The sequence below is a fragment of the Copidosoma floridanum genome, unplaced genomic scaffold (genome assembly GCF_036245765.1).
Source record: "Copidosoma floridanum isolate Cflo_tuat_1 unplaced genomic scaffold, Cflo_Japanese_pri ptg000026l, whole genome shotgun sequence".
In the NCBI taxonomy this organism is placed as follows: domain Eukaryota; kingdom Metazoa; phylum Arthropoda; class Insecta; order Hymenoptera; family Encyrtidae; genus Copidosoma; species Copidosoma floridanum.
This window is the reverse complement of record NW_028321903.1, coordinates 5752300-5774144: the sequence shown is the minus strand read 5'-3', so window position 1 is coordinate 5774144 and position 21845 is coordinate 5752300. Positions and strand designations below refer to the sequence as shown.

Sequence of the window (21845 nt, the reverse complement as noted above, 5' to 3'; positions counted from 1 at the left end):
CGTGAGTTCCCTTCCAGCCTGCATTCTGATACAATACGTTTTGATCTGGACTGAGTGTCAATTTTTTCATGAGGGTTGTTAGACCTAAATTTTTACACTTATCTATCTCAATATCGTTCATCTCATACCTAATTTCTTCAAATAGGTGGCAGATGGCGGTATTAACCAGCTCAAAATTCGTAGTTGCTGTATTTCCATCTGCTTTATCTAACTTTTCATAAATGTGTAACGAGCTGCGAGATGGTAGCAAAAGTAGATCTTGATATTGAATTGATATACGAATTTCATTGCTGTTACCGTATGCTGCGGATTCGTATAGCTGATGAGCATGAATCTCATAGTGAGCTATGGACTAATTAAAGTCGACAGAAGACTGAATGCTTAGAATTTCTTCCATGCTTTACGCAACACAACAAGAATATGCTAGTAAGTTTCCACCACGGCTTTTTATTTTAAATCCTAAATTTTTTAGAAACTGAATGTTTTGACGTGTCAGTTGTCTTTAACGTGTTGATAGTTTAACTGTCCGTTGTCGACTGACTGCTGGAGTGCATGTTGAACTGCTTATATAGCTTTTAGTGTTTTATATGATTCCCATTACGATGAAGGTTTTAAATGTAACCTCACGTTTATAACTTCTTCACGAAAATTGACTAGATTACTCTCCTAATCTACGATGCGTAGTTGTTTGTAGTCGATTATGCGTCCAACAATTGGCAAGTAAATTATTTTTTGATAGTACTTCGATGATTTTATAGCATGGTGGTACAGCTGAAAAAAATTTGTGAATGATATGAACTTTTCCTCCATTTATGTAGGCTGCAGTGGTGATATAACACTCAACGCTTAGTGCGTTAACTTTAAAAATAGCTACTGGTAAATCTGAGCTGTGCGTTGTACTATCTTCAAGAACACATTTAGTGAAACCTAAGAGACGGCCTATAGAATCTTTTGGTCTAAAATTAATTGTATGACTACAAGTGATTACACTATGAAGTGTATTATTGTTTCACTAAAAATTACTTGATATCCCGAATTTTGTAGCTACCTGTTAGTAAAACAACTACTTGATCAGCCACGTAAAATTTATTATTACCTTTGTATTATTTTTATTTTATATTTGGAGTTAAATTGAATGTTATAAGTTGTATTAAGCCAAACATGTAGTTATGTTTCGATGATAACAGGATAGGTGAAAAATATTCTGCTTTTAATACAGAAGATATTTCAGAAAACTCGAAATGTTTCTTCCATGACTGCTCAAAAGTGAATGAATAATTTTGCACTTTGCCACTACTTTATATAGACATCATTACCTAAATATCATCATTAACTATAGCAGTTTTACGATAACAAGGTCCATCAACAGGTCAGTCATTTTAGTGTTACTCTAGGAGTGTTTGGGCACCTACCCTTATTACTACCCCGTTTGCCATTTTCAGTCAAACAGTCTCGGAGGCGCGGATTTAAATCTACTTCATTTTCTATTCTACTCGCATACACAACTCAAATCTCTTTTTTTTTTAATTTTGAGCTAATCATCTTAATTCGTTACTTAAATATATATTTTAGCATATGAATAAGGATTTTGATTGTGTAAACATTCAAAAAAGAAAATGAATTTGATTCAAATCGTCTGCCGCGCATCTGGGACTGTTTGACTGAAAATGGCGGACAGGGTAGTAGTGGGGGTAGGTGTTAAGACACTCCTAGAGTAATACTAAGTCATTTCGCATAAATACACCACGAAAATCGGGGATTTTTATTTTTTTAACATATTTTAATAAATTATCATTCGTAATAGCTCTAGCGGGATGTCTTCCTTAAAGCTTTTTTTTTCAAATCTTTTTCTGCGTATGGTTTCAAGTAGATACCTAGTCCAGTTTTGTATGGTTGAAGTGTTAGGCTTTTCCTAAAAGTAATATCCTTCATAGTTTTGTTATGACTTTGCTGCTTAGCAGCCTTACTTGCAGTAATACTTTTTAATACTCCCGTCTTACCATTAGCTAGGGCACCGGTTGCACTTAAGCCAGTAAATAAGCGTATTAGAGGTAGAGCATCGCCAGTTCGAGCAGGGAGAGGTAAGATACTTGATATTTTCACACTTTTCTTACCACTTGCTTTCTTAAGGTAGTAGTCGATCAAAAACACTTTTCTTACGATTTTTCTAAAATTTTGTGTGTGCCTTAAGATTGCTATTATTTATCATGAGCCAAAATTTGAAGAGGCTTAGTGGTATAGTTTTGGAGGTATTAAAGTTTTCATGTTGAACTTTTAACACAGGAGGTATAGGAAAGCGCCGGATTGGGGGTCGATTTGTGAACGAAATTGCTTATATCTTTAAAACGCTTCTTACAATGTTTCGTAAAAAATAGTATGATATAATTTATATTATAAAGCAACTGTGGTTCCAATTTAAAAAGGCTCAGCGGTATAGTTTTGTTGATACAGTGCGGCGAATATAAACACAACTGATAGGATTCGTCTGCAACGCTCCTACAACGTTGTCATTTTTCGAGATAGTTGTCGAAGCGATATATATAGTATACGCATACGCTACAGCGCATTATGGCACGCACTGTAAAGTGCTCGACTACTACCTTAACTGCACAACGTGCCCTCTTTAGAAGCCGAAGTGATAACCTTGTGTGCGTCTTAACTATTTATTTTCCGTGATGCAACCTTAATGACTGTTCTCAAAGTAGTTCAAAGTCTCTTTTTACTTTTCACACCCACACCTGATTAACTTTTAAGCTTCATGGTACTTGCAATAGCTAGAGCAGCTGATTTTTCCTCAATACTCGTATCTTCAGTCTTGACTCTTTGCCAAGCTTCCTCGGCTGAAACTCTATCTGCTGAGTTTCTAGCCTCGATGTTTTCTCGATTCTGAGAATAGGCTATATTGTGTTCCTTGCACGATAAGCTTAGTGGATGTATTCCTTTATCATCTGTAGCTAAACAGCTGACAAGTTTAGTGCCAGGACCGCAGTACTGGTAACCTGGTACGCGTAATTCTGCAGGTAAAGTATTTATAATTCAATTCAAAAAGCCAAGCCCTTTTGGGCAATGAATCATTATCACTCTTCAGTTGTTGAATTACGATTGAGCATCTTAGTCTGAAAGTGTTGTATTTATAGGGTATAAAAACACTCCGCATTTAATTTTCACAGTCGTTATTCGGCCATCATACCGTGCAGATGTACAGTTCAAAAAGCAAATTGTAAAATTGCAAGTCACAAACTTTGATGCTCTTGTGAAACAGAAAAAGCGTTTGAATTGACATGGTGAATTACTTCCAGATAGTATTCGAGCCATATTCTGTAGCCTATCTAACTGTGGTAGAACAAACAGTCTACTAGTACTTACTGTAGACCCCAATGTACTAAGGTTTGAAAACGTCCACTTGTACTCAAAGTCGCTTAATCAGCCAAAGTACAACTTTCTTAAAAAGAGTACTTGGAGCCCATAGATAACATATAATTTTTTACCTTCAGTGAACAGAAAGCAGTAGTATCTCCAGATGATGTACTACCCATCTTTATAATGATTTTGAATGATAAAGTTTGTGAAAAGCAGGGTAATATAAGAGCTTTCTACTGTATGGGAAGACATGAAAATGTGGACTTTTCTACGTATGTTAGTCATACGCACAAGTGCCGAAACATCTTGTGAGAGACAATGTTAATCTTTTAGCACTTTTTCGTCAAAATCAGCTGAATTTAAAACACGTATATGCTGATTACGTGAACTCTGACATGCCATTTACTCAGTTCAGGGATCTCCGCTCATTCTGTTGGAACGATAATAAGTATGGATTCGTTATAGTTAACAAGGGTATACAGTTTAACAGCGGTCGATACCGCAAAGGTTTTGACAATTTTGCTATAAATGCAGGTCGCACGCAGTGTACTACATTTAGTCTACTCTGAGACTTTGAAGTGTCAACATGTACAAAGTAGAAAAAGATGTTCTTCATCAGCTGATGTAGGCCAGAGAAGCTGTCAAAAAGAAGTATCAACTATAGAAATTTGAAAAAGATAAGGTTAAAAAAGTACCTAATGATACTTTTAAACCAATTACTAATCCTATTCAAAATCAAACGAATGAAAGAAGAAAAATACAGTTATGAAGAGTCAACGTTTGAATCTGCTATTAGTCAAAGCGATGATGATAAAATAAATGGTATCGTTAAAAATCGAACTGATGAGAGTCTTTTAAAAAATATATACCTACAAATAGTTGATAAAAATAAAAATTCCAGTACGTGACCGTATCCAGTAAGGAAGTTTGACTCTGTGCCAACCCAGTGGAAGTCTTCTTTCGGTTATGCTTGTGTCATTGCCCATTGATGCATGTTGTTCGCATCAAAGTACATGAGGTATTTTTCTTCTCTCGCAGGATTATAGTCTTCACTTATGTACTTGTTGTTAACCTTAGCATACTGGTTACAGCTCTGGCTCACACTTCCTCTGATGCCTTTCTTAACAAACAAAAGCATATCTATTTCGTTGAGCAATTTTAATTTAACGCCAGTAAACTTAAACATGTCATCTCACGTTAAACCGGGCGTGGTGTAGTAATGTGCTGGGTCCAACATATGCTGCCACGCAAGTTGAGCGAAAGTTCTCGAAAACGTCTGCCAAGAGCAAAACGTCGGTTTTTTAATACAGATCATAGTACTCTCCTAGCGTTCGAATTCAAAATGTTATCCAAACGTTCTGCGCATGCTCGTAGTCTGCATCGGAAATTTCACTATTGTTTAACTTGTTGTGAAATTTCACTTTAGTTGGCAGCTCTTTTTCTCTCAGTTTCTCCAGAGAACTTACATAGTCGTAAGAAAATACACCCTTTCTCAACAAGAGCTTTGTCTGCTCCCCACTATGTACACGTTGGAATTCACTGCTAGTGATGTCACACTTATTCACGTATGATGCCAATTTTTCCAAGGAGGAGGACATGAATCGAAACGAATCGATAAATGAGAAATTGATGTCACTGCCATTCGTGTGCTTCATGAATAAAATGTACTTCTCCTTATTCTCAGCTATAACGTTGACACATCCCTTGAATTCTTCACTGGTGGCCAACTCTTTAATGCTAAAGTGTGAGTCGTGGCTTGTTAGGTTGTGAAATATCACTGGAAGGAATCTTGAATTCTGATAGTTGATATTAAAACTTTTGTTAGCAGCACCTCTAAATTTTTCCGTTGAATGGCAATGATCTTGCACTTTTTTCTCATTTTTTCCAAATAAACCACTACAAATATGACAAGCTTTAGCTTGTCTGAACTCATTCTCTTCTGGTTGAGTCAAGATCATTGGCTTTGTATTCTCTTATAATTGTCGCAGATCTATTGTGATAGCTTTCAGTTCTCGAGTGAACCACTCTGCTGGAGTCTCTATATCATCTTCTCTTCGGTAACTATTATAAATTAATTGACTGCTGTCAAATCTGAGTTTCATGTAATAGCGTATACTGTAGGCTTTATGCTTCTGATATGCACGTATGTCATTCTTCACAGGTTCAAGTAAACCCTCAAAGTCCGCATAGATGACGTAAGGGAATTGTTCAGCAGAATTAAAATTTTTAAACTTAAGAATGTTGTTTCTTTCACTTAGTAACTTTATCTGACATTTGTTCACGTTGGCACAATCAAGTTCATGTGTCTTGAGCTCATCTCCGAAATAGAAAAAATGCCAACATCGGTCACAAACATGACATTTCCACTTTGTCTCAGATATCTGGTCTGCCACTAATCTTAACAGATTCTTTCTCCATACATAGTGGTTTTTTAGTTCTGCGACATCCTGATCTTCTTCGTCTTCGTCAACTTCATCGCTGTAAAAATTTTGTACGAGAAGTTAATAACCCTGACTGATTTCTTTCATACATATAATATGACAGGGTAAAAATGTTTTCTTGTCACTATGTTTGCGCAATGTTTACACATTCACAGAGACATAATTTTGTTTCTCAAGTTTGCCAATTTGCTTCAGAGGAACTGGAGACTCTATTCCATCAAAGTTAAGTTCACTCTCATAGGACTTATAATGATTCACTCCATGTAAATGTCCCGTTGCTGGATTTAGAGCAGATAAAACTGCCCGCATACAACATTTATCATCGTTGTTTTACACATTCACACATGCTTTCCTTACGGGTATATCTTTTGGCAATTCAGCATATAAACTTGTCTTCATTGGATAAAATTTATTTATATTAACTGTCAAACTGATTATCTGCTGCAGGGTCCAACGAAAATCTCTCTCGTCGAAGTCTTCCATCTAATGTATTATAGGCTGTTTCATGTTTAAATCAAACCAATACTCATCCATGTCTGTTGATCTCAACACTTCAGCATTCTTAGTATTAAAATGCTTCTGATCGATGACTTCCGCATCATTTTTTGTATCATGTACTCTGTGGCAAGCTCCAAATTAGTCTTTAAGGTATTTTGTTGCTCTAGAGCACTTGTAACTTTTTACATAATTGGAACTTCTGATTATCAACAACACTATTAGGATCATCTCCGCTGTCACTGTTTTTGCACTCTGATTTGCATATTAATATTTTTTGATGCAGTAGAATCATCTGCACTGTCACTCTTCTGCACACTAGATTGATCTATACTGTTTTTGCTTCTATCACTGTTTTGTTTACTACACTGATGCTGCTCTGGAAGGTGCTGCTGTAGTTTTCCTACGGTCTTCCTTTGTAAACTGCTCAACTTGTCTTAAACGCAAAGTAAAATAGCCCAGGTAGATTGGCTGGATTGCATCTCACCTTTAGATAATGACGTCAAGACATACTTTTTAACGCTTTAAGCGCTCGATTGGTCAACTCCAACCATCTTTGTAGATCGTCATCGTCTGCTTCAGCAATCTGCCTCAAGGCTTTTTGTAAAGATAGTGCCGGTGGGAAAGCCTTCATCCATCCACCAAAATCTTTAAATAATAAGTTTATAAAAAAATCTCCTTACTGTATGATAAATATTGAGCTTGAGTAACGATAAATGTAGCTATTTATAGCTCTGACTCCCACTTTACTACTTTAAATGGCAAAGTACAATGATGATTGTTAGATAGTGTTAATAGCTCTGCTCACATTGACCTCTTCGTATAGACTGCACCTCTCTGCATTTTCTCCCGGCTTTTTATATTCACTACTCATCCCTACTTCTTAAAGTGTTAGTTAGGGTGTGATGTAAGCAGCCTTGACTCGACTACTGAATCAGATCTATATAGTGGGGGTAAGGAGTAGGGATAATAGAAGAAGGAAGTAAGTAAGAGTTAAGACTTTTCAATCCACGACTCCAAGCGCAGAATCTCTTAGCTCTCTTAAAACTGCGCTGTGTTGAGAAGTGCTGGGGTAGGAGTGGTGAGGATAAAAAGTAAGGGGAGAGTAAATATAAGAAGCTGGCTAAAGCTAGAGAACTGTTATCAACCAGCTAGTCAAGAAATCAAAACTCTTTGTTCATGGACTACGCTGATAATGTTCAGGGCTTTAGAAGATCCTCTAAAATTTTTAGTCCTAAGAAGTTTATTTTATCTTTAAAAAAAATGCTAAACCAATAGTTTTTTATTTTAATGCTCTATTTATGTAAATAGTCTAAACTTTTGCATGAGGAACGTATGGTTAATGGTTGGCTTAAGAGGAATTTTTATGGGATATCCTGGGATTTGAGAAGCACATCCATCTTTAGAGTGATTCTTGTCATTCAGTATTTCTTAACGAATGTCAACATCATTTACGTTAGAGGGTTGGAGGAAAAGAACTGGCTGACAGAGATACTATCTGAGCAGTAGGTACTATAATACACATTATTCATGAAATTCAATCTTAACATTGCTCTTTATGTTTCAGTCACATTTGCAATGCTGATGATTTAGGATGCCCTACTATGAACATAATCAATACAAAGTATGAAGCATGCTTTGCCTATCTATTATGCGCAAAACCAAATTGTGCTTCTAAAAATGCCACTGCACTAATTTACTGGCTGCTCACCTTCAGAAATATGGTATATACAATAAATGATGCTACATTGGACTCTGATGATGATTTGTAAAAGCTTATTATAAAATAGTTACACCATCTAGCAGTCAATAGGTGAACTAAAATTTTTGGATATGCTTGTTTTGGAGAGGTAAGATTCAATGGTTGTACCTCACAGATAAGAGCATTTGGTTGGGGTTCTTATCAAGCTTGCCACAAAATAAATATTATAATAACGTAAAAAATTCCTTTAAATCACGTTATGAGTATAAACAGTATGAGAGGCACGTTGAAGTTATTTTTAAGCCCCTTTAGTTGTCTTCAAGTTATCTTTAACTTATCTTTAAAATAATGTTAGATAATTCTAAAGTTGTCTTCAAGTTTCCGTTAAAACATTTTGTGTTACACTTCATGTCGATAAGACAGTGTGGTACCATCTTCTAAAAATATATGTATTAGTACAGCTACCTTTCAACTCTCCGATAGCACAGTCGGTAGCATACCTGATTATAATTTTGGAGACTAAACTTCAAATCCGAACGGCAAGAATATTTTTTATTTAAAATTTATTTCTCTAAATATCTAAATAAAATAAAAGTTAGGGGTTGTCCAGTACCCGCATAGGTGGGGGGGGGGGGTAGTGTTGGTACCGTACGGCTACAAATCATAGTGGAAGTAGGGATAATAGAGAGAAAAGGGACTAAGTATGAGACAAAGAGCTTCAATGGAGCTTCATAGTTTAAATGGAATGCTAGCAGCGCGTGTCTTAATCGAGCACGGGGGGTATTACGGTAGTGCAGGTGAGCACAAGAGCAAGACGAGCACAGGGGCACTAATCTGGCAGCCATGGTTGCTACGGGCACAAGAGTAGGATGAGCACCCGGGCGAATACGATACAGATACGGTAGCCATGGGTGTTAATTAGTTATAACCAATGCACACACGCTTACTAAGTCATTTGGTTAAAGGTGCTGGTTTATCCATTGATATCATTACTAAGTAGACAAAGAAGAATTGCATCTCTTGTTACTATTTATCAGAGCTTGGTGAGAATGATTGATCTTTACTCAAAGGTGTTATTAGTATTAATTTGAATGTAGCTAGTATTGTTAGTTTTTTAAGGACATGATAAACTCATGCTTTTTTTTCTTAAGAGCCGTCAGTTTATACAATCCAAGTAAAAATTAATTTTCAATGCACAAGTAATGAATATCTGGGTCAAAATTAACGTCTTCATGTCCTAAAGAGTTAGTTATATTTATCAAAAACCAAATGCTTTTTCTTAAGTAACGCTGAACACATGATTATTTTCGTTGGTTATGATTAAAATTAATAATTATTAAAGAAACATGTGGAATTCAAAAATGATAATAAAGCACTCTAGCCTTAATAATCTTTTCGTTGTAAATTAGAAATAATACAAATTGATATAGAGGTGCATTGACTAATTGATGGTGTAAAATCGATATTTTGAAACTACCAAGAATTTATCGAATAATGCCGCTCATTTAACTATATTTTTGTTACGAACTTGAATATTGATTATTATTTTTAACTTTCATATTAAACGAGTGTTTTGAACTACTAACTACCCTACCCCTGAATTCTTACTCTTCGATTGTCAATTCAGTTTTTATGAGCATACATTTGTTATAATTAATATAGTTAAACAGTAGCTGTAAAGAAAAGAAGAGTTGCAGATAGAATTCGAAGGCATGACCAGAAAAAACGAATGTAATCTAATTCACTTGGCTATGGCGTAGTATAAATGAGGAGGTATAGATATATAAGCTGTTAAGTCGGCTTCGGTTGATCATACATATATCACATGGAGAAGGAAAGTAGGAGTAAGGAAACTGGGGTAGAGACTCTTTTCAGCTGTACTCTCGTAGCACCAGCCTACAGCTTACGAGTCTCTAGAGTACTGATTTTAGCTTTGAAGGGAAAGACAGCTTCAGGGGACATGGCTCATACTACACAAAGCGAACGTCAGGTATAAGTTCTCTATCAACAACTTGGCAATCACTGAAACCGTACGAAAGGAGGAAGGGGCAGCCAGTTCATCTTATTCTAAAACAAATCCTTGAAGTCACTTCCAGACATTGAGGCATACTTGGAGGTCAAATCAAACTGATCAGTGACGAGATCATCAGGAGCAGAGAAGGAAGAACTCGATAGTTTAAGGTCCAAAAAGTTACGGCCATACCTAGTGGTAGAGGTAAGAGGCAGTCTCAAACTTCGCCACTGAGAAAAAGACCGAAGGAATACAATGATTTTTCGAATTAACGGCTAAAACTAGAAAATCCTATTGTTCACGGTTGGGTGCCCTTATAATACTAAGCGTGGTATTTACTTACTCGAGGAGCGTCATGTATTACCCCTTATTGATAGCTTTATATACAACTCCTATAATCTGCTTGCATAAATGTTGTGTTTTTACGCCCTTTGACACTTAAAGTGTCGCAACCAGGGCTGTCTCGAAATAACGCCCAAAGAAAGTTATTTTCTCTCGTCGATGTCCCCATCTGTCTTGAAACGCGAAAATTATCCCCCACGATCTTGGATCTTCGAGACTCTCTTCCTAGAGCAGGTTCCGCCGGGGGTCGTCCGTCGGGAATCCGGCTATTCTCCCAGGAAGAAACGAGTCTTTCGATCTGAAAAGGGTGCTACTCGAGTGTCATACAAACAAAAGACACGAAGGCTTAGCTATTAATCACGACAAATATCTCTTTATTGACCACTAGGACAATTGCGCCGGCGTATAGGCCTGGAATTCTCGGCGCGATCCGGCGCAATTCATATGGCACAATATGTGGCGATCCCTCTCTCTCTCTCACCTTCGTCACTTCGCAAGTCCTAGGTGCCGTCTCGCCTGGCTCACCCTGACCACGCACACTCTTAACACTAGCACTAGACCACGCGCGATTTCCGCTTCAACACCCCCACAGATACTCTACCTCGGGATTCACCATCCTGGCTGTGCTCCCCCAACACTCCTCGGTGACGGTGACTGGCCTCGGGTTGTTGTCTTGCAACGGGTCTACCACTGGATGTCGAGGTAAAACTTGACGGCGAGCACGAGGATGAAAGCATCTGGCGAAAGGTCACTCGGTAGTTAGTCTCTCTCTTTCTCGTAGATTCGCTTAGAGAAACCTGAGTCACTTTGGAGCTCTGTCTTGCACGCAGGCTAATTCAAGAGTGATGCGTGAGGCCCACCAATTAATGCGGCCTCGTGCATCACTATAAGGATGTATTAGTCTATTTACACATGCACGCTGGACCGCGGTGCGGTTTCGATACAATAGTTAGAACCTTTATTCGGACCGTGCAACAGTTTGAAAGAGCGTTACCACTTGCGATAGTCGGAGTCACTGGACAGGAAAGAATGCATGGAAGTAAGTGACAATTTCTCTCAGTTAACTTAATCTTACAAATCTATCGAGTTGGAAGACGTTTATACAAGTAATAATGGATTTTCCACTATCTAATTTGTTGTTTTTTTTTACAGACGCTTTGAGGTTGTATTTTTTTTGTGATGTTTGTTTTCAGAAAAATGGATAAGGTTATCACAGACAATAGAAAATGTATTATTACATGTATAAACGTCTTCTAACTCGATAAATTCGTAAGATTAAATTATTAGTGAGAAATTGTCACTTACTTCTATGCATAATCTCCAACTGTCGCCAGTGGTGGTGCTTTTTCAAACGGTTTCACGGTCCGAATAGGTACACTTTGGCGTCGTTACATACAACACTCGGCATCTGACAATAGGTGCGGTAGTTACAAAAGATTCGCTATATTTACTACTAATTACACAGGTGTCTTCATATTTTTAGTTTTATACTGTACACATTCCGACATCCCTTCTATGTGCTTCTTCCTCTCTTTGGCGCTACCCTCCTCTCCAATTTCTTACACACAAAATAAACGGCATTTAGACCCGGGCCTTTAATAGGTTATAATTCATTACGAGATTTCCCCTTCAAGACATGTTTTGGTGCTTACTGTTGTGGGAAAGAGAAAAATGATTCCGTCATAAATGGAACTTTTATAGCCGCATATTGAAAATCTAGTGGTGAGTAAGACTGTCTGATGCAATGCAAAAAGTATCACTCCGGTTTTTGGTAGCAAGAGGAGAGCGAAAAGCGGGGTGTGGGGTGCAGGAGAAAAGAAGAGAGTAGTGCGCATGCGCATCAAAAGTTAAGTTAATGTGTAAAAGGGAAAGAGAAAGAGAGAGAAAAAGCAAGCGAGGGTGTCTATACAGAAATAGGTTCATAAAACGAATTTATGCATTCACACTAGTGGGGCTTTGCCCCCCTGCGCGCTTCGTGCGCCAACCCTCTAATAATTATGTAAAACTTAAAAACTTAACAACTACAAATCTACAAAATGATGGACTTGTAAGTTAATAATCGAGTTTTAACAAGTGTTACTCAGTTTGTTCTACTTTTCTTAATGATGTTTCTAACATTTGAATGTACTTGAAATATTTTTTAACGATGTTTCTAACATTTGAATGTACTTGAAATATATTCACATACAACAGATAGTTTTATATGATAAAATTTGATTATATAAACATATACACAACATATACTTGGAATTAAAGTATTCAGAGATGGAAATTTTATTATAAAGGCTTTTTTGTAAAAGAAAAAAGTACATATCTGTATAAGAGTGTAGATGATGAAATATTCATTAATCAATAATTAATATTATTATTACATACCAGCGTTCTAATATTTGAAACAGACAATAAGATTATAAAATTTTTATAATTATAAAATTGGCGTTCTAAAATGTACGATGATTTTTGTCATTATAAAATTTCTTGTACGAAATTAAAGGCTGTCCTGTTCTTTGATTCTATGAAATTAGTTTTTTACCAAAATTTAAGATTTTTCAACTAAAAGCCAAAGTTATAATGTGAATAAGAAATTTTGTAATGTGAGTACTCATATTTTTTTCAATGTAATAATTTGAAAATACAATGTCTTAATGTATAAGTAAGTTTTTTTAAATGTTCTTACTTGTTAAAAGTCTAACTTTTAAGATGTATTTTATATATTTCAAAAACTAAATTCCTTAGAGGAAGAATAAAAAATTATAAGAAATAAACTTTGACAAAAAAATAATGAAATTGTTAGCGATCGAAAATTTTTTGCCATACAATGTTTCCAGTATTTGCTTGGTTCTCCAAATCATTTTGTTCAAAAATAATTTCAGGATTTTTACATCTTGATACCAATACGTATAGTTGACCATGACAAAACAAAGTTCTTTTGTAGTTAAATCCTAATTTATCTACTTATAGCATCTACTTTTAAATTAAAAACATGTGTGCGGTAATCCTTAATGTAAGGTCAAGGTACCTATTATGAGCCACTTACTCACTACCTTTTTGGAATCATGGTCATTGTAAAATAATAATACGTTTTCTTTTAATTTTTCCGATACCTTCTTGAAGCGCTAGACTTATCAAATGTGTACCAATAGTAATAATTGTGAAAAAGAGTGTTAAAAAGATTAAAATTCAGAAAATGTTGACATCCTTTTTTGTCTGTATTATGGGCCTCTAATTTAATTATGTCACTCTGGCCCATAATCTTTGTCCACATTATGGGCCACTTTTAAAAGTTATTACACACAAATAAATCACACTTATTTTTTATTCTTGTGATATTTAAATGAACAAATGCTTTTAAGTAATATATATTTTAATTTATTTTTACCAACGGGATTACTTAACTTGGGTTAAGGTTTTTCTGTATTCTTGTGGCCCATAATATGTATTTTGTAGGATTTTACATGAGTCCATATTATGGACCACCACATTGGCCCATCAGCATTGGTATATAAGTATACTTAAGGTAAACAAAGATTCAGTTTTATCGTCGTTTTAGGTTAACTCATTTGAACTCTTGATTTAACAAGTTATTCGTGTTCTGAGGTATAAAAATGTCTTCTTCAGCTTCATAAATGCGTACAAAATATTAAAAAACAAAAATACTATTGGTGAATTGCTTAAAACAATGATAAAGTTGCTTATTATCCATGGTCCATAATAGGGACATGCTTTGATGGACCGTGAAAATGTGTGGGCCACCTTGCTAGTATCGGCCCGTCATATGTACAAAAAAAAATGATATGGTCCATAAGTTAGGCCACTATTTTATGTAAAAAATTAGATTTTTAATTAAAAAACTAAGATTATCACGTGAATCTACAAGCTTCAAGCTACTTGTAACGTTATCACAACATAACCTATAAATTTCTTGTTATTTAATAAATTGCAGTTTAATGAACGTGGTCGAGAGCCTATCATGCAATTACTGTCCTACAACGCCTGTTAGATGCCTCAACTTTTAAGATACGAAATTTATCTTTTTTTTTATGATCAAAAACTTTTCAAAAATATATTAGTAAATAAGTCATTTTAAAGTGTAAGACTTAAATTTTCAGGTCCACTGATTTTCAAGACAATAAAAGTGACTTAAATCCTTTATTTTTGACGATTATCGTATAGGTGGCCCATTATATGGCCGGTGGCTCATAATAGGTACCTTTATCTTATATTAGAGTTTTTATTAGAAAATTTGTGTTCATATAAATGTGAGTGCGATCGATACTTTAGTATTTTGCATAATCTATGCTGTAATAAGAATGTTGTTTTGCTTTCATCAAATTCAAAATTTTTTATTTAAAATACATAAGAGTTCGTTATGAATTGTTGAATGCTTTGTTTAGGCATATATTTATACCGTCTTCATAAATTTGCTTACAAACGTCATCATTTTTCATCACTGTGGAATTTTAAAAGACTTTATGCTATCATTTTCAATGACCATTATCAATAATGAAAATTTTAAATATGTTCTCCGCATATTACTTTTCAGTTTCATAATTTTAAAGTTTTTCCATATAAATAAACACTTTATAACCGTAAGAAAAAAAATAGGTACACTATAAAATTTCAGTAACAAAACTTACATTTATCTTAATAAACTTTGTTTAAAGAACTTAACAAATTTTTAGAAAAAAATTGATATAAAAATATATATTTTAATGCAACAAACTGTTTTTACTACATTTACTTATTTTGCATTTATTGTATTAAAAAAATGTATTATCTTTCTTGAATCTTAATCTCGACCAGACTTCAGTTCGTAAAAATAAGGTTTTACACTAAATAAATGTTAAATAAGATTTGTTCCATATAAGTTATTGATTAAATTATAGTGTTAGGCCAGAATGTTTTCATAAAAAAAAACACTTTTTAGTTTCATTAAATATAAAGCTTTTTGAAGGAAAGCCAACACCAGGCCAACTCATCGGGTGAAGTTACTTTCAGTTATAAAAAGATCTGTACTGATGTACAGCAAGTTAGATAGTTTATTAAAAAAAAAATCTTTTTATTAAACTTTATAATAGCTGGAGTGTGCTTTAGACAATCGTTGTGCTCTGTAAATAGTATCCAGTAGGATGGACTATATGGTACTATCATCGATTTACGAACAAAAATTTTATCATTATTTTTGTAATATACTTATTATTATCACATCTATTGTCACTTATTTATTATTTTAATTAAGTATGAGTAAAACTTATTTAATAAAACTAAATGTTAATAAAATTTGGTAGATTTAATTGAATCATAGTGGGTTGACTGAGGGAGGGCCAGAGGGGGGGGGGTGCTGAATGAGATAAATATGAGAGGGTCTGTGGGGAGGCGAGGTGGTCTGGAAAAAATTAAATATTTCTTATTGGGTTAGAATAAAGAAAAAATATTAAGATTCTAACCTCATTTTAAGGGGGGCTCAAAAGATATTCCAAAATTTTAAGGGGCTGCGAATGGTGGTGGGAAGGGCGAGGGGAAGGTAGGAGACTGAATTTGGTCTTGCAACTATATAGAATATATGTATAGTAGAAAGTGGGAGCGTGTGTATGTATGTATTCATGCCCGTAAAAACTCTCTTCGTAGGATGGTTGCTTGTATTCAATGGTAGAAGGGACGCATGGACTCCGCTTAGCCACAGCCTCTCTTCGTAGTACGAAGTAAGAGCACATAAACTGGGTGTTAACGTTGCTAGTAACTTCCAACATTTCAAAAAAGTAAGTAATATAATAAAATTCTTTCTTTTCGTATATTTATTTTTTGTATTCGTTAAGAAAGCGGTGGCCTTAGAGTTAAGGCATTTACTAGGTGGTTTTTAATTATGTTGTTGGGAGGAGAAATACGAACGTAACAAATCTTGAGTTCGAAAATACCTGGTAAAAGCATTTTACTTATCATTAAAAACTTAATTGTATCTGATGAGTACAAAAAGTATTAATGAAATACGAATTTACAATCAAAATTCATTTTTAAATATCATTTAAGAAATACGTTGAGTGTATTTCAGATAACCTTTAACTCGAAATCGATGTCGGTTCTCATAGGTAGTGAGTAAGAGCGTGGCCGAGTGGCGAATGAAAAATTTGTGTTTTTTCCTCTTTTTTAATTTTTTTTTCTTCTTATTGTAATGGCAATGGATACTTATGAAATGGCAAGGTATGCACGCCTTGGCTTTATTCGCGAACCGCAAAATTTAAATATATATTATTTTACAATATTCAAAACCCAAGTAAAAATTATATTATAATCATATTTATATTGAATATGTAAAAAGTTACATAATTGATGGACCATGGCGTGATTACGTTTGGAATTTGAATTACGCCCCGTCAGCCCTTGTTGGTAACGATACAGATGAATAAACATGGAGTCTTAAGCTTATAGGACTATTTTTAAACCCATGTGGAAGCGAGTAAAAGAATCAACTTTCTTGCATCTCTGTTTTGGTTAGTAACCAACGAAAGCTGATAGCTTGAAATTTGAGTTTGAAATAAATTTTGCTATTTCTTTAACATTTATGGATTATTTATTTAAATTTGTGGTTAACTTTCTTACTCTTTATTTCAATTGGTTATTTTTACAATAATGTTTATTTTTTAGTGAATTAAAATTTTTTTATGAATTTTATATCGAAATATTAGAAGAAAAATTTTTACGATTAGAAATTCTATTTTTAATACTTTTTTTTATTCAGGTTAAGAAGTTTTATGTTCAATCCTTTTTAAAACTTATTACTGTAAGTTTTAAAGTCGTAATAAAGTACACTTTTCTGTTTTCTGAAAAAAAAATGTATTTACTGAAATGAAACACTTTTTTAGACTATTAATCTTGTTTTTAGGGTTTAACATTCCACAGTATACATCATAATGAGACAAGGTGATGGGAATTAATCTCGACTCTTGAGAGCTAGAAAAACAGCTTAAAGACAAAAAAGCCTGGATGCTTATCGTTCTTTTTTTGCTGATTTATCTAACGATTATTGACCGTCACGTTTATCTACAGCATAATTTTGGTATTAGTTTATAAGTAAAAGTATATTATAATTTTAACATTTGTAATGTAATCCTATTTGCAAATAAAAACAATCAACACAAAACTATGAAAAACCACTTTGTAATTAAAATTCATTTTTTCCACTATAATTATGACAAAGTGACTACATATAACATAAATGTAATAAATAGAAGTGTTCTGCTTATTAGCCTTTTTCTTAATACGTACTATTTAAGTCTTAAAATGTATAAAAAGTGTACCTAACACTATACGATTTTCGTAACACAAAGTTTAGTAACTCGTTAGATAGAAGTTTTACTTCTTCCAGGAGTCCCAAAAGCCACTCCTGTTTTTTCCTCGTTTTGGTGAGTTATTTATTCATTTTTTTTTTTTATCGATATAGTACCTTTCTTGAACTGATATGAAATTTTTGTACCTACATGATCTTACATAAGAAGAAATACCATGCTTACAATTAATTTGTGGCGAAAAATTTAATATTTGTCGTTTCAGAAACTTTTAGTTTTACTTGTCACTACATTGCCTGATAATCCTATTCATCATGTCAGGTCGTACAAAACAAACACTAATAAGGTAAAAAAAAGTATTAAAAATAAAATTTTTAAATGTAAAAATTTTTCTTCTAATATTTCAATGTAAAATTCATAAAAAATAAGCATTATTATAAAAATAACCAATTAAAATGAAAAGTAAGAAAGTTAACCACAAATTTTAATGAATAATCCATGAATGTTGAGGGAATGGCAAAATTTATTTCAAACTCGAATTTCAAGCTATCAGCTTTCGTTGGTAACAAACCAAAACAAAGATGCAAGAATGTTTATTCTTTTACTCGCTTTCACATGGGTTTTAAAATAGTACTATAAGTTTAAGACTCCATGTTTATTCATCTGTATCGTTACCAACAAGAGCTGACGGGGCGTAATTCGAATTCAAAATGTAATCACGCCATGGACCATCAATTATGTAATTTCTTACATATTCAATAGAAATATGATTATAATATAATTTTTACTTGAGTTTTGAATATTGTGTAATAATATATATTTAAATTTTACGGTTCGCGAATAAAGCCAAGGCGTGCATACCTTGCCATTTCATAAGTATCCATTGCCATTACAATAAGAAGAAAAAAAAATTGATAAAGAGGAAAAAACACAAATTTTTCATGCGCCACTCGGCCACGCTCTTACTCACTACCAATGAGAACCGACATCAATTTCGAGTTGAAGGTTATCTGACATACACTCAACGTATTTCTTAAATGATATTTAAAAATAATTTTTGATTGTAAATTCGTATTTCACTTATACTTTTTGTACTCATCAGATACAATTAAGTTTTTAATGATCAGTAAAATGCTTTTACCAGGTATTTTCGAACTCAAGTTTTGTTACGTTCGTATTTCTCCTCCCAACAACATAATTCAAAACCACCTAGTAAATGCCTTAACTTTGAAGCCACCGCTTTCTTAACGAATACAAAAAAGAAATATACGAAAAGAAAGAATTTTATTATATTACTTACTTTTTTGAAATGCTGGAAGTTACTAGCAACGTTAACACCCAGTTTATGTGCTCTTACTTCGTACTACGAAGAGAGGCTGTGGCTAAGCGGAGTCCATGCGTCCCTTCTACCATTGAATACAAGCAACCATCCTACGAAGAGAGTTTTTACGTGCATGAATACATACATACACACGCTCCCACTTTCTACTATATATTTTATATAGTTGCAAGAGACCAAATTCAGTCTCCTACCTTCCCCTCGCCTTCCCCACCACCATTCGCAGCCCCTTAAAATTTTGAAATATCTTTTAAGCCCCCCTTAAAATAAGGTAAGAATCTTAAAATTCTTTCCTTATTCTAACCCAATAAGAAATATTCAATTTTTTCCAGACCCCCTCGCCTCCCAACACACGGAAGATTGTTGTTACCAGAAAAACAGGTTTTATATGTTAGTACAAGTATTTTCGATACTCTGTAAAAGAAAAATGTGTACTGGTACAAGTATATTTGGTACGGTAGTATACTGTAAAGTACCTTAGTGAGTATAAATAAACCTTATACTTAGTACGTCAAAATCTGATACGTGGTACGGGTTTTTCCTGTACCAGTACAGAAAGTTAGTCGGCCAGTGGGAGCATTCAGAATGTCAGTATATATATATATATATACGTTGCTGTAAAAGTTCAAGAGGTTAGGATTTCAGTATATCCACCACAACACCATATAAAGTTCAATACATTGATACGAATCCAACAAGATGTAATGATAAGTGCAGTAGGCACTTTTAGTCACTTTCCTGTTGCGTATAGTAATTGGTTTTCACTCGCAAAGAACAATTTACATATTGAGCCAAAATAACAATGACAATCCCATACATGTATGCAAGTATGCATATATATATATACATACATATCTCCACTGTATATTATAAGCGCACGTACTATATATGCGCGGTAGACGGTACAGTAGAAAGCCATGCGCAGTATACACATTTACTAGACTATCCATGGTACAGAAAAATCCTGTACCAAAGCTATTGAAAAACTTGTACTAGTATAGTTATAAAACCGACTAGTCACAGGTTTTTCGGTGATCCAGATTAGTATGTCAAAATGTGAGGCTGGCTGCAGAAATCTCAAGACCTGTACGTTATTTTTCTATGCTCATTACTTTTGGTATAGCTTATTCTGGTAACAACAATCTTCCGTGCAGCCCCTCTCATATTTATCTCATTTTGCACCCCCCCCCTCTGGCCATCCATCAGTCAACCCACTATGATTCAATTAAATCTTACAAATTTTATTTACATCTCGTTTTATAAAATAAGTCTTACACATACTTAATCAACATAATAAAAAAGTTACAATAGATGTGATAATAATAAGTATATTACAAAAATAATGAGAAAATTTTTGTTCGTAAATCGATAACAGTACCATATAGTCCATCCTACTGGATACTATTTACAGAGCACAACGATTGTCTAAAGCACACTCCAGCTATTATAAAGTTTAATAAAAAGATTTTTTTTTTAATAAACTATCTAACTTGCTGTACATCAGTACAGATCTTTTTATAACCGAAAGTAACTTCACCTGATGAGTTGGCCTGGTGTTGGCTTTCCTTCAAAAAGTTTTATATTTAATGAAACTATAAAGTGTTTTTTTTTATGAAAACATTCTGGCCTAACACTATAATATAATCAATAACTTATATGGAACAAATCTTATTTAACATTTATTTAGTGTAAAACCTTATTTTTACGAACTGAAGTCTAGTCGAGATTAAGATTCAAGAAAGATAATACATTTTTTTAATACAATAAATGCAAAATAAGTAAATGTAGTAAAAACAGTTTGTTGCATTAAAATATATATTTTTATATCAATTTTTTTCTAAAAATTTGTTAAGTTCTTTAAACAAAGTTTATTAAGAGAAATGTAAGTAAAAAATTTTATAACGCTAGTTGGTATATTTTTTCAGGCCAAGGTATAAGGAGAAGTACTAGTACTGGCGCTGTACGTAAGCCATGGCGATGAACAAGCTCTTTAAAGTACACTTCAATTTAAAGTTAACAGAAACAAACGTACTAATTTTGAAGAGAAGCCGCACTAAAGAAGAAGCAACTCACTCCAGTACCTGGAATCAACTTTTTATTTCAGTACAAAGTAACTTATGACTATTAATATCTGTGTACGGCACTTGCACCTGAATGGATGTTTCTGATTTTGTTGTTCTCGTACGTTTGTAAAAAGTGACTTATGTTTCAATTACGTGCTTTTAAGATATATGTTAGCAGCATTGGAAAGTTATACGGATTGTCATAACCTAATTCAAACCCTTGTAATTATTTTCTCTATAATGTCTGCATAAGTCATCTTTAAACTGCATATTGTTATATAAATACACGCTCAATCGTAAATGTGTATGTACATATACTTGTACTATTTGACCATTTTTACGTTTAAATTTCTTTGGTGGGCTTACTTCAGGTTCAACAAGTACAAATCAGGTAACTTAATCATGTTAGCACCGTGATGTAAATAAATAATCATTGTATAGAATATACATCTGTAATGGTTGTACTTTAAAGAGAATATCAGAAACTTTTAACCCAGTAGGTAAGGCATTCAATTAGGTCAAAATTGGATGATAACGCGAAACCTGTTTTAATCGTCTTTAAATATTAAATTATTAATGGAAAAAATCGTTTGGTCCAACCAAAGTATGTGCTTAAATTTTTATTCAACAAATACTGAAAAGCGACTCGGTTTTTTTTCATTCTTTTCATTATAACTTTTTTCCTTGCGGTTGAATTTGGAGAACAGCCAAAGATAATTTGTTACTCATTTGATTATCTATCGATCTGCGTTGGATAGATTTTCGCAAACCGTTTTTTCGTGAAGTTATAGTTTAAAAATGCGCGCAAA

The 21845-nt window shown here is 33.9% G+C and overlaps 1 protein-coding gene across 2 annotated transcripts in view; it reads left to right on the top strand.

Annotated features, from left to right (window-relative positions):
• LOC106641881 (uncharacterized) overlaps positions 1–21479 on the top strand; it is an 84785-nt gene extending 63306 nt beyond the window's left edge. For both annotated transcript variants that reach the window (XM_089595589.1, XM_089595590.1), the window contains exon 7: positions 20899–21479. In XM_089595589.1, coding sequence (XP_089451715.1) covers positions 20899–20954 — 56 coding nt within the window. In that variant the 3' untranslated portion in view covers positions 20955–21479. The remainder of the gene's footprint in view (positions 1–20898) is intronic.
• Positions 21480–21845: the final 366 nt, after the last annotated feature.